At 44.5% G+C, this 14,244-nt stretch overlaps 1 protein-coding gene across 1 annotated transcript in view; it reads left to right on the forward strand.

Moving 5' to 3' along the window:
- SYT9 (synaptotagmin 9) overlaps positions 1–14,244 on the forward strand; it is a 117,445-nt gene that overhangs the window by 34,257 nt on the left and 68,944 nt on the right. Inside the window, exons 2-3 of the mRNA XM_065403895.1 lie at positions 9,756–10,107; positions 13,496–14,042. Coding sequence (XP_065259967.1) covers positions 9,756–10,107; positions 13,496–14,042 — 899 coding nt within the window. The remainder of the gene's footprint in view (positions 1–9,755; positions 10,108–13,495; positions 14,043–14,244) is intronic.

Consider the following 14,244-nt stretch of genomic DNA (forward strand, 5'->3'; position numbering starts at 1 on the left):
CCATAGACGGAACCCATATCCCTATCTTGGCACCGGAGCACCAAGCCACCGAGTACATAAACTGCAAGGGGTACTTTTCAATGCTGCTGCAAGCCCTGGTGGATCACAAGGGACGTTTCACCAACATCAACGTGGGATGACCGGGAAAGGTACATGATGCTCGCGTCTTCAGGCACTCTGCTCTGTTTCGAAAGCTGGAGGAAGGGACTTTCTTCCCGGACCAGAAAGTAACCGTTGGGGATGTTGAAATGCCTATCGTGATCCTTGGGGACCCAGCCTACCCCTTAATGCCATGGCTCATGAAGCCGTACACAGGCAGCCTGGACAGGAGTCAGGACCTGTTCAACTACAGGCTGAGCAAGTGCCGAATGGTGGTGGAATGTGCATTTGGACGTTTAAAAGCGCGCTGGCGCAGCTTACTGACTCGCTCAGACCTCAGCGAAAAGAATATCCCCATTGTTATTGCTGCTTGCTGTGCGCTCCACAATATCTGTGAGAGTAAGGGGGAGACATTTATGGCGGGGTGGGAGGTTCAGGCAAATCGCCTGGCCGCTGATTACGCGCAGCCAGACACCAGGGCGGTTAGAGGAGCACAGCAGGGCGCGGTGCGCATCTGAGAAGCTTTGAAAACGAGTTTTGTGACTGGCCAGGCTATGGTCTGAAATTTCTGTTTGTTTCTCCTTGGTGAACCCTCCGCCCCCCCCCCCACCCGGTTCACTCTACTTCCCTGTAAATCAACCACCCCACCCTCCCCTCCCCCCTTCGAGCACCGCTTGCAGAGGCAATAAAGTCATTGTTACTTCACATTCATGCATTCTTTATTAATTCATCACACAACTAGGGGGATAATTGCCAAGGTAGCCCGGGATGGGTGGGGGAGGAGGGAAGGAAAAGGACACACTGCAGTTTAAAACTTTAACTCTTATTGAAGGCCAGCCTTCTGATGCTCGGGCAATCATCTGGGGTGGAGTGACTGGGTGGCCGGAGGCCCCCCCTCCGTGTTCTTGGGCGTCTGGGTGAGGAGGCTATGGAACTTGGGGAGGAGGGCTGTTGGTTACACAGGGGCTGTAGCGGCGGTCTCTGCTCCTGCTGCCTTTCCTGCAGCTCAACCATACGCTGGAGCATATCAGTTTGATGCTCCAGCAGCCGGAGCATCAACTCTTGCCTTCTGTCTGCAAGCTGATGCCACCTATCATCTTCAGCCCGCAACTTGCTCTGTTCATCCCGCGATTCAGCCCGCCACCTCTCCTCTCGTTCATATTGTGCTTTTCTGTAGTCTGACATTGACTGCCTCCACGCATTCTGCTGTGCTCTGTCAGCGTGGGAGGACATCTGGAGCTCCGTGAACATATCGTCCCGCGTCCTCCGTTTTCTCTTTCTAATTTTCACTAGCCTCTGTGAAGGAGAAACATTTGCAGCTGGTGGAGGAGAAGGGAGAGGTGGTTAAAAAAAGACACATTTTAGAGAACAATGGGTACACTCTTTCACGTTAAATTTTGCTGTTCACATTACAAAGCACATGTGCTTTCGTTACAAGGTTGCATTTTTCCTCTTATATTGAGGGCCTGCCGGTTTGGTGTGAGAGATCACTCACGCAGTGCCAGGCAACAGATTTCGGCTTGCAGGCAGCCATGGTAAGCCACAGTCTTTTGGCTTTTTTAACCTTCTTAACATGTGGGAATGGTTTCAAACAGCAGCGCCCTCATTTCCCATATCAAGCACCCATTGGGTTGGCCATTTAAAATGGGTTTGCAATGTAAAAGGAGGGGCTGCGGTTTCCGGGTTAACATGCAGCACAAACCCAACTAACTCCCCCCCCCCTCCACACCCAATTCTCTGGGATGATCACTTCACCCCTCCCTCCACCGCGTGGCTAACAGCGGGGAACATTTCTGTTCAGCAGAGCAGGAACGGGCACCTCTGAATGTCCCCTTAATAAAATCGCCCCATTTCAACCAGGTGACCGTGAATGATATCACTCTCCTGAGGATAACAAAGAGCGATAAGGAATGGATGTTGTCTGCATGCCAGCAAACACCGGGACCATACGCTGCCATGCTTTGTTATGCAATGATTCCAGACTACGTGCTACTGGCCTGGCGTGGTAAAGTGTCCTACCATGGCGGACGGGATAAGGCAGCCCTCCCCAGAAACCTTTTGCAAAGGCTTTGGGAGTACATGAAGGAGAGCTTTCTGGAGATGTCCCTGGAGGATTTCCGCTCCATCCCCATACACGTTAACAGACTTTTCCAGTAGCTGTACTGGCCGCGATTGCCAGGGCAAATTAATCATTAATCATTAAACACGCTTGCTTTTAAACCATGTGTAATATTTACAAAGGTACACTCACCAGAGGTCCCCTGTGTGCCCTCAGGGTCTGGGAGCATGCCTTGGGTGAGTTCGGGGGTTACTGGTTCCAGGTCCAGGGTGATAAACATATCCTGGCTGTTGGGGAAACCGGTTTCTCCGCTACCTTGCTGCTGTGAGCTATCTACATTATCTCCATCCTCATCTTCCTCGTACCCCGAACCCGCTTCCCTGTGTGTTTCTCCAATGAGGGAGTCATAGCACACGGTTGGGGTAGTGGTGGCTGCACCCCCTAGAATGGCATGCAGCTCCGCGTAGAAGCGGCATGTTTGCGGCTCTGCCCCGGACCTTCCGTTTGCTTCTCTGGCTTTGTGGTAGGCTTGCCGTAGCTCCTTAATTTTCACGCGGCACTGCTGTGCGTCCCTGTTATGGCCTCTGTCCTTCATGGCCTTGGAGACCTTTTCTAATATTTTGCCATTTCGTTTACTGCTTCGGAGTTCAGCCAGCACTGATTCATCTCCCCATATGGCGAGCAGATCCCGTACCTCCCGTTCTGTCCATGCTGGAGCTCTTTTGCGATCCTGGGACTCCATCACGGTTACCTGTGCTGATGAGCTCTGCGTGGTCACCTGTGCTCTCCACGCTGAGCAAACAGGAAATGAAATTCAAATGTTCGCGGGGCTTTTCCTGTCTACCTGGTCAGTGCATCTGAGTTGAGAGTGCTGTCCAGAGCGGTCACAATGAAGCACTGTGGGATAGCTCCCGGAGGCCAATAACGTCAAATTCCGTCCTCACTACCCCAATTCCGACCCGCTAAGGCCGATTTTATCGCTAATCCCCTCGTCGGAGGTGGAGTAAAGAAACCAGTTTAAAGGGCTCTTTAAGTCGAAAGAAAGGGCTTCGTCGTGTGAACATGTCCAGGCTTAATTCGATTTAACGCTGCTAAAGTCGACCTAAACTCGTGGTGTAGACCAGGCCTTAGAGAGACCGGTTTGCATGTGTATGTATGACAGGAATCTGAGACTTCATTTAGATTAGAATATGTTTTAAATCAAACAAGAAATGCATATAGGTGGCTCCTGAATTTTATTATTGTAATTGCCTGATTCTTGGACAGCTAAGTCCCGTAACATTATGTATTACAAATGATCATTTATGGCAAAATCCCAGCACTATCTGCAGCCATGGAAAACTAATCAGATTCTCAAGGGCCATAAATCCTAGTGACTCTGTGCTCCCCAAGCCCAATCTGACTATGATGTCAGGGAAGGACTGAGGATGTGCACACCTCAATTCCATCTCTTAATCAGGCAAGGAGAGTGAATGAACTGTTGGGCTTACGGCAGGGACCTCCCAGTAGACAGCGCTGAACTGCATCTGTGAATGCAGTGGTATCTCGGGCTAACAAACCCCATGGCAACTGAGAGCTGGGCAGACAGAGAAATCTTAACCAACAGTCTCCCAAGCCCTCGCTAGAGGTCCCTTTTCTGTGTCTTATGTGGGTGTGGAATGTATAGATAGGTCTGGAGGTGTAATTTCATTTGCTTTCTGACTCTACCCCCTTTCCACTGCTCACACTAACCCCTGTGTGCCCTATGCAGGGAGAAAGGGGACAGAGTTCTGTGGAAGGCTGCTTGGCTATGAGGCGCTCGCATGCTGTGGAGGAGATCTGCTGGTTCTTGTCACAGCGGGAGCATGAAACCTCTCTGCTTCCACTGCTGTATTGGGCCTGATTGACCTGGCACAGCATTGTATCTGTGGTGAGAAAAGGATTAATGTGTGGCTTATTACTATGTAAAGCAGGGCCTGGAGCTGGCCCTTAGATCCTGTTGTTATGTCAAAATATTGTCCTATTCTATTGGAAAATTAGAATGAATTAACTAAAGTTCCAAAACTTAGATCCAAAAAATAAAATTGGTGATTTACAGAAGATTTCAATCAGCAGGAATAGAGAAACATGAGACTAAAATGCAGAAAAATCCTGCTGAAGAAATAGCACAGTTCTAGCTCCCTACTGTTATGACTCCAGGAAACGCCGTATGCAAAATTATTAGGCAGATGCCGAGACTGCAAACAAATAGATCCAACTTTAAAAAGCTGTGTCTAGTTTGCAATCTTTTTCACAGAGAGGAGGTAGTAAAATAAAGATGTAAATAACCTGTATGACTCCAAAGGATGAAATGGACTATGGGCTATGTTGTTCTGCAGTGTAGACTATACAGCCAGAAGGAGCCATTGTGATCATCTAGGCTGACCTCCTCTATAACACAGGTTGCTTGGTCCTAGCAGTGTTGCACCAGGAGAGGGAAGGGTGAAAGAAGTCTTTTCCCCTATCATTGCCATTTCTACTACCCACAACTCAGGCACAATAGCGGTCCATTCAGGAGATTTCTCCCTTCTAGAGCTCCAAGAGCGCAGATCACCCCAAAGGGGTGCAAAGGAGGCAGGACCCCAGCTAATAGGCACCAGGTTCCACTATCCAAAGGAACAGTGCAATATACACACTATCGTTGCATGCTGATGAGCTGGTAGAGGGATTGTTCCTTCTGAAGTACAATCCAATCCAGTGCTCTTCCACACTAATACCAAATCCAGGCTTGTATGTAAATCCAGAACCCAGTTTACCGTACTTGGAAGAGCTCTGATTTGCAGTTGCAGTTTGGGCCCATCTCCAATAGTAGTGTCACATACATGTTGCAATAATTCCTGTGAAAGCTGATCTAACTGAAAAGACTACCCTCTGAGGTCCTAAGTGTCACCACAATTCAGGTACTCGCTCGCACTACGGGCATGGCTACACTTGCAGCTGTAGAGCGCTTTGAGTGGGGAAAGCGCTGTAGTCTGTCCACACTGACAGCTGCCAGAGCACTGGCGTGGCCACATTAGCAGCTCTTGCAACGGCCACAGAGAGCAGTGCATTGTGGTAACTATCCCAGCTTGCAAGTGGCTGCAACGTGTTTTTCAAATGGGGTGGGGTGGGGTGGAGTGTGACAGGGAGTGTGTTGTGTGTATGTGGGGGGAGAGAGAGTGGGTTTTTGGGGGGCTGAGAGCATGTCAGCATGCTGTCTTGTAAGTTCAGACAACAGCAGACCTCCTCCTCCCTCCCCCACCCCCGCCTCTCTCTCTCACACACAGCATTCCACAGTAATGGTTGTTTTGTCTCGGAGCAGATAAGCAGCCGGCTGTCAAATGGAGCTTTCAAAGGACGTATCCAAAACAATGACAAGAGTGGCCTCTTGACTTAAGGGGATTATGGGATGTTTCCGGTGGCTGATCAGAGCGCAGTAATGCAACACCTCGTTCACACTGGCGCTGCGGCGCTCCAGCGGCGGCACAGCAAATGTTATTCCACTCGCCGACGTGGAGTACCAGGAGTGCTCTAGCCGTGGAGTCAGAGCGCTCTACGTGCCTTGCCAGTGTGGATGGTTAGTGAGCTAGTGCGCCTGGGGCTCCTTTAATGCACTGTAACTCGCAAGTGTAGCCAAGCCTTACATGGCTGTAACCTTTGCAAATACACACAATGAGGATCCTTTCTACTCTCATCAAAAAGCAGAGTGAGCCACTGATATCAGGCTGAAGAACAAAGCACATGGGAATATAGCTAAACAGGCTCAGGAAAATGGAGAAACAGCTGGAGAGATGGAGGAAAAGTTACTGGAGAAACATCAATATGAAATAGTAAGTAATATGGGAACAGCTCCATGGGAGCCTTGCCCTTTTACAATCAGACAGAAGATGCAGCTGAAATACTCATTAATTGGGGCTACAGTCCCTCAAGCTGCTCACAGTATCACAAGGGTTATAGTGCCCCTAGTTGTCTAAAGGAACTGTATCTGCCTGGTATTTGAAACCATGCAAGTCAAATGTTAAGTATCCGCAGTGATTACCTGCAAATTACTGTCTAGGGTCACTCAATGCTTTGGCCATAGTATTTAGCCCCACTGCAACTTCATGGAAGTGTGAAACTATCCCCATACTTCCACCCCCAAAAAAATCCCCCAGAACACAAAACAAAATGATAAGGAATGAGTGAGAGCAGATAGAAGATAAAAAGAGGACAGTGAAAGAGATTTACACATCTCCTTATCCTGCTGTGCAGTGTCGCTTTCTGATGGATTCTCCTCCCAACACACATTGAATAATAAATAGCTGGGAAAACACCTAGTATAAGGTGGGGTTTTCCTGAACACATGGCAGCAGTATGGAACTAGCACATGCACGACCCATCCTCGGTTTGCCAATAGCCAAATGAGTTGAGTCCAGGAAGAAACCCACAGTTGTTTAGAAAAGGATAAATGGACACAAATCAGATATTAGGAATGGCAATATACAAAAACCTGTAGGAGAACACTTCAACCTCCCTGGACACACAATAGCAGATTTAAAGGTAGCCATCCTGCAGCAAAAAAACTTCAGGACCAGACTTCAAAGAGAAACTGCTGAGCTTCAGTTCATCTGCAAATTTGACACTATCAGCTCAGGATTAAACAAAGACTGTGAATGGCTAGCCAACTACAAAAGCAGTTTCTCCTCCCTTGGTGTTCACACCTCAACTGCTAGAAGAGGGCCTCATCCTCCCTGATTGAACTAACCTTGTTATCTCTAGCCTGACTCACTCTTGCTTGCATATTTATACCTGCCTCTGGAAATTTCCACTACATGCATCCGAAGAAGTGGGTATTCACCCACGAAAGCTCATGCTCCTATACGTCTGTTAGTCTATAAGGTGCCACAGGACTCTTTGCTGCTTTTACAATACCTAGCTGACACCTGACCAGAAGGACCAATAAGGGAACAAGATACTTTCAAAGTTGGGAGGGGGGAAACAGTCCTTTGTCTGTTCTGTGTGTGCTTTTGCCTGACGGAGGAGAGGAACCATCACACTCCTACAGGGTAATAATTAGAGAAGGAATGTACTAAATTACTTTTATTTCTATTTGTGATTTCTTTTTGCAAAATAGAGGGAGAATCAAATTGGGTTTCTGTGTAACTTTAAAGTTTTGCCCAGAGGGAAACCCCCTCTGTGTTTTGAATCTGTTGTCTGGGGGATTATCTTGCATGTTAATCTCACAGAGGTATTCCTTTCACCTTTTTTTCTTTAATTAAAATTCTTCTTTTAAGAACCTGATTGATTTTTCATTGTTTTAAGATCCAAGGGTTTTGGATCAGTGTTCACCAGGAATTGGTGAGGAAATTCTCTCGAGTCTACCCAGGAAAGGGGTGTAAAGACTTGGGGGGAGGAATTAGTCTCAAATCTGCCCAGGAAAGGCGGGGGGGGGGTTAGAGACTTGGGAGAGATTTGGGGAAAGGCAGAGTTCGAAATGACTCTTCCCTAAACGTTTGTTTAAATCATTTGGTGGTGGCAGCGAAATTGTTAACTTAAGCTGGTAAATAAGCTAGGAGGAGTCTTTCATGCAGGTCCCCACATCTGTACCCTAAAGTTCAGAATGGGGAATAAACCTTGACACTATGTGAACAGGAGAAACCCTCCCATCGACATAGTCCTGTCTACACTGGGGGTTAGGTCAGTATAACTGCATCACTTGGGGGTGTGGATTTTCCTGAGCGAGCTAGTTATACTGACATAAGTTTGTAGTGTAGACTAGGGCTGAGTGAGACTGGCTTTTGCAGCAATAGCAGAGATTTAACCTGCCTGGCCTTTGGGAGTGGCTGCAGCTTATAGCGTTCTCCTTGGGAAACAGAGAGTATTCTCCTTTAGGGTTGGCTGAGGTTTGTTTCACCTGAATTGTCACACAAACAGTTACATAAGTGACTCTTATTGGGAGCTGTATGACTAAACCTCGTGCAGCTGTTTGAAACTTTAGTCTAGCAGTAAGCTGGAGAGGTGAGACTATAGTGATATTTAGTATTTTTACACAGTGTGGGAAATTGCAGTAATAAGGCTGTGTTGTAGTTTGATGCAATGAAATGGAGTCCCTACTAATTGTGCTTGGGGCATAATATATTGTGTAACCCATAATGAAACTCATTTGGAAAATGCGATCACTATCAAAACAGCTGTTTCAGTCAGTAATTTTCCCAAAGTCCAATTTAAAAAACAAAACTCCAACCATCAAATAGTACCTATTGGACAAGATAATGCTAAGATCTGTGAAAGGTTTGCAAAGAATCCACCTCCACATCCCCTGAGGACCAGAGGGATATAGACCAACTGCAAGGGTTTCAGAGAAGAGCACAAAAATTAAGGCACTTGACCTTGTACAGGTAGCTGTACCATAGTGAAATGATGACCAGGGGGACACAAGATTACCAGGTAAAAACATCTGAAGAGTGCACATGCAAAGTAGAGAAAGAGGCTAGAATTAGAAGGAATAGAATTAAAATACTGAATATTTATGGTGAATTTGGGGGAAAATATCTTGACAGGTATTATAAATTATATATATATTAAACAGTGTAATATTCACTGCAAGGCTAGTGGTGAAAGCCCCAATACAGGAGGCATTTGAAACTGAACTGAACAAGGCAACAGAAAGTGTATTGTAGGGAACAATCCTGCACTGGCAGGAAGATGAACAAATGACTGAACACGCCTCTTCCATCTCTAGTTTGATTCCTCATTCCACCAGCCATCCCCCCTCCCCAACTTTATGCAGGAAAAGAACTCAAGCATAACCTCTACACTACCTCAGGATGAACCCATACAAAGGCTGTTGAACCTCATTGTGTAGTGCTGGCTTCCCATGGCAAAGAGGGCACATGACAGCTCAACACCTGCCATAGGGGCAACTGAGACAGAAAAACATTTTGAAAGGCAATAGAGGATTTTTTTCATTTTACTCTTTTAAGTGTTATTTCACTAAAAAAATCTCTATCTGTAGATAAAATGGAAGACACTCTTTGAAAAGTCTAAATATTGTACATTTCCCTTACGTCTATGCAAGGAAGACCATAGCAATGTATGTTCCCAAGTATGCAATGTTGTTGTAGCTGTGCCAGTCCCAGGATATTAGAGAGACAAGGTGGGTGAGGTAATAGCTTTTATTGGACCAGCTTCTGTGAGTGAGACAGAGAAGCTTTCCCAAGTATGACATTTACTACCAAGATAGAATGGAGAGCAGTTTGGGCTGATGAAAATCACTTTAAATGGTGTTTAATGCTCTCTTGTAGCATTAGTGAAGGCCAGAAGTCACAGAGCCTGTGTCCAATATTAACAATACATTTCAAAACTATAATTCATTAATATTTTATTTACAGCAAGACATTAATGAAACTTAATTTTTCTGGGGGAAATGGAGGGAAAACATTTTGTTCTGTTTCTGTGACCTGAATATTGCAGCTACCAGTGCTTATTTTTTGCAATCCAGTAGAAAAGCAATATGTAAAGAAAGATTAGTTCTATAATGTGTGCCCCTTTGGAGCTGCACAGAGCCATATCTGAACAGGAGGGAAAATGTGACATGTCTCTGTATTTTTCTTCTTTGCAGATATCTCAGTAAGCTTGCTGTCCTTAGTTGTCACAGCCTGTGGACTTGCTCTCTTTGGTGTGTCTCTGTTTGTGTCCTGGAAGCTTTGCTGGATCCCTTGGCGAGAACGTGGCCTGCCCTCTGGGAGCAAAGACAACAAGCAGGAATCGCTGAACTATACAGACACAGAGACCAATGACCATGAATACAGTGAGGATTACCTGGGGCAGCCCACTTCCTACCCGGAGTCCTCCCTAAAGATTAGCCACACCTCCCCTGATATTCCATTAGATGCTCAGGCAGGGACCAAGGAGAATTGTGTGCACAATGTCCGAATGCATCGCCAAATCACAGAACCAACCTCTTCTGCTCGGTCAGTAGCTGTAATTTCTTTCTAATGATAATCATTATGAATGGAGATGAGACCAAGAGAGTTACACTTTATTAGCTAACATAGAGCCTGACTGCAGATGTATATTTTACATGCCTCATTCTTTTACTTTAATGGTTATATAAAATCATTTGTGTGTTGGGGTGTGATGGATGATGGATGGCTTTAATATTAGGAAGGTGCTTCCATAGTAGCCACAGTGGCAATCCATTTTTTTCCAACATGAACAACTACTGCATCATCTGTGTCTCCCCCTTATAAGCTGAACAAAATAGCGAGGAAGGTTAGTGCCCTGTAGAACAAAAGAACAGCCTACACTGAATCTTGTAAATCGCGTTCATTTGAACTTATCATCAATGCTGAGGGCTCTGCAAAGATTTCAACAACCATCAAAAGAGAAAAATAGGGCAGGCTAATGAAACACTTGTGAGAGTTAGAAATAGGATTAAAGGTGATAAGTTTTAGCCACAGCCTTGACTGTGGGGGAAAACTGACTGAGCAAGATTAGATGGAGGCAGAGGAACCAGAGTGCCAGCATATAAGGGAACAGGAAAGGGGGGAAGGGGAGAATGTGAGAGTGCGTAGGGGCAGGTGATAATAGGATTAGGCTGCATGCAGCCAGAAAAAGGATCAGCACGTGAACAGCCAATTAGTGGATTTCTGAGCTAATGCGGGTGTACTGGACCTGGAGAAGTGTCTCCCCATTGCTCCTCAATAACTCGTCGGCCATCTGACTGGAGTGGGTTTGGCAAGGGCTGTTGCCTGCAGGGTGTACTTTAAGATAAGGTGCTGTAACAGCGGTTAAAGTAGAATAATTGTTGACAGACCCAGGTTTAGGTGTGAGAAGACTTGGCCTAGAAGAACAGAAAGCCCAACAAACACCACACCTACTATAGAGCAAAGGCTCCATCTACATGGACATACTTTGTAATCTTTTTTCCACTGGCTGTAGATCAGTGTAAGGGAGGCTCCTTCGGAGTCTTTTCTAGGAGTCTGTGGAGAGGGCATTACCATAACTGTCACACAGAGCCACATGCAAGGTTGATTTCAGATTGGAATTGTAGTCGGAGAGCTATGGTATGGAGCTAATGTTGTTCTGTTTTCAAACCCCTGTAAAAGTTTGCCCCATGCTCTGTGGTTCACTAACAATACCACTAGCATTAGATGTTAGATGTGAAAAGGGCCCTCACATTCACTATCAGAGGACCACATCTATACTGGTTAACAGGCCATACAACACCACAGAAGTCAACAGTATTGCACAGAGAGTACAGCAGGGAAGCACATGGCTGTAGCACTGCGGAGTGTCTAATCCCAAAGTGTCTCTGGGACAGCAGTAAAATGGAGGAGTGTTATAAAGCAGGAGCAAAGGAACAGCAAAAGGGAGTGAGAGAGGGGTAAATCAGTGGCAAATAATGGAGAGGATGGGTAGAAGGGGAAATATCAGAGACACACAAAAAAAGGAAGGCAATGAAATTTACTCACCCAAACCAGTGCCTCTTGTTGGTGCTCGATAAAAGACAGTTTAGGGCTGGGGAGGGGCAGGAGGCAACATCCTCCAGGAAAAGGTAAAAAGAGGAAATTGAGGGATTAACGTTACTATTATCATCATCATCACTTTTTTTGTTTGTTTGTTTGTTTGCCATTGGTGAAACATTGTCGCACTTAAGTCAATTTTGGAAATAAACTCTGTGTGGGGTACAAGAAAAGAATAAATACTCATTTAGATTCATGCATGCAATTTGATCCCCTAGTACAGTATGCCTTTTTTTTGTTTGAACAGCTGTGACCTGGGAGCCCACATATGCAAGCTGTGTAAGATATTGTATGTGAGGCAGTGGAGTCTAGCAAGCACAAAACTGAGAACCAGGATTCTAGTCTTTGGTCAGTTATGGCCTTTGCTGTGTGTCCTTCATCACCTATACAATGTAGATAATATACTAACCCACACACCAGTAGCATTACAGCATCTCGATGATCTGTCGAGAATGCTAGGGGTTAAATTGTATAATTCCTTATTTGTGGCATAATATCTTGTCATGGAAATTACTAATGCACAACAACATAATTATGCTTTTATTGTGCAGTAAGGGAGAAGAAATAGATGGATTATAAGAGACAATGCTTTTGTTTTAATGCACACACTTTCAGGAAATGATAACAGCACAGAAAAAATGCTGATTATATTCAACATAAATAGTTTTTGACTAATCCTATGCTAAGATTTTCCCAGGTTTTCCTTTTTATGTTCACCTCATTTTGTTTCTACAATATGTTGCATGATTGCTGTTTATTAATTGGGGAAAAATGTAAAATCCAACTTGTATAGGATTAAGGTTTTACCTAATCCAGCTTTCACATCCCACTGCCATACAAGAACTACAAATTTGATTTCTGCAATCTTCTTGTGGAGTGGAAATTTCAATCACAATAACCAAGTCTAGATAATAAATCTCACTGGACTGAAACTAAAAGTAACTTTCTCTCCTAGGAGCAGTGAAACTAAAGCAGCCTTTCATTCTAAGTATTACAGCACTTATTATATCAGCTAGGCGTTATGAGAGGCAAACCAGCTTGATAGGAACAGGCAGCAAAATCATTTAAATTAGAATAACCAGTTTGTGAACCAAGTAGTAGGTTCCATCAGTAAATACAGATGTTGGGAAATATCTCCTCCCGTCGCTATAGACAAGATATCTGCAAATTCAACGTAAGCTATTACTTAGCTTATGGGACCAACTCTGCTCTCAGTTACATAGGTGTTACACCCTTATATTTAATGGGATTTGTCTCTGTATTTACAAAGCCCCTTGAAGATGGCAAGTGTTAAGTATTAATATTTATTATAATTATTACACTTATTGGGACACATTCATACCTGGTGTACTTAAGTCCACTGACCTCTGTGGATTTGCACCAGCCATGAATTTGGTCCATTTCCTTTATGGGCTACATATGCAGTTAGATTGAATACTATACACTTCTAAGCTTTTCTTGGGAGTCAATGATTTTGCAGCATTCTTGTGAGTTTTATCTAACAGGGGATGTTATTATGTGTTTCAACCAATTTTGGAGAGTACTTATTGCCAGCTTGAGGTATAGGAACTGAAAATTCTGCAAACACCATGATTCCAATGATGAAGAGAACTATAGTAACTTTTGGCTAATATAAGTATCCTTCTACTCATTAAAAGGGATATTGTGCTCTATAGGTGTATAGAAGTAAAAATCAAACCCCGTGGCACCATACAACCCAAAATCATGGCTAAGGAAAGCAAAATGAAAATAAATAATAGGTCCTTTATACAGACCAGAATCACACAGCACCTAACAGTGTAATCAGTTTAGTTTCTGTCATTTTTCCCTTAAGGCACAATTCAATCCGAAGACAGCTCAATCTCTCGAACCCTGACTTCAACATCCAGCAGCTTCAAAAACAGGAGCAGCTGACGGGGATTGGACGCATTAAGCCAGAGTTGTATAAGCAAAGATCAGTGGATACCGATGATGGCCGGAGGAATAACAGCAAGGCCTGTGGGAAACTCAACTTCATTCTGAAATATGATTGTGATTTAGAGCAGTTGATAGTGAAGATTCACAAAGCTGTCAACCTGCCAGCAAAGGACTTTTCTGGAACTTCAGACCCTTATGTGAAGATCTATTTGCTTCCGGATAGAAAAACAAAACAACAGACTAAAGTGCATAGAAAGACCCTAAACCCAGTGTTTGATGAAGTTTTTTTATTTCCCGTTCCGTACAATGATCTGACCACAAGGAAACTCCACTTCTCTGTGTATGACTTTGACAGATTCTCCAGGCATGACTTGATTGGCCAAGTGATAGTGGATAATTTTTTAGATTTGGCAGACTTTCCCAGGGAAAGTAATATTTGGAGGGATATTGAGTATGTCACCAATGTGAGTATGACACCTTTTCATTTTGAGATTTTATGTGGTAATTTAATAGTTTATAACCTCTACCTTTTTTTAACTGGCGATAAAAGTTCTCCATGGTAGATTTATGGAGAAAATGATTTTTTTTTCTCTTTCTCTCAACATTTGATCACAATCCACGGAACGTCTTCATTTTACCTTTACTGGACAGCATTAGAAATGTCCT

Source organism: Emys orbicularis, chromosome 4 (assembly GCF_028017835.1).
Source record: "Emys orbicularis isolate rEmyOrb1 chromosome 4, rEmyOrb1.hap1, whole genome shotgun sequence".
Classification (NCBI taxonomy): Eukaryota; Metazoa; Chordata; order Testudines; family Emydidae; genus Emys; species Emys orbicularis.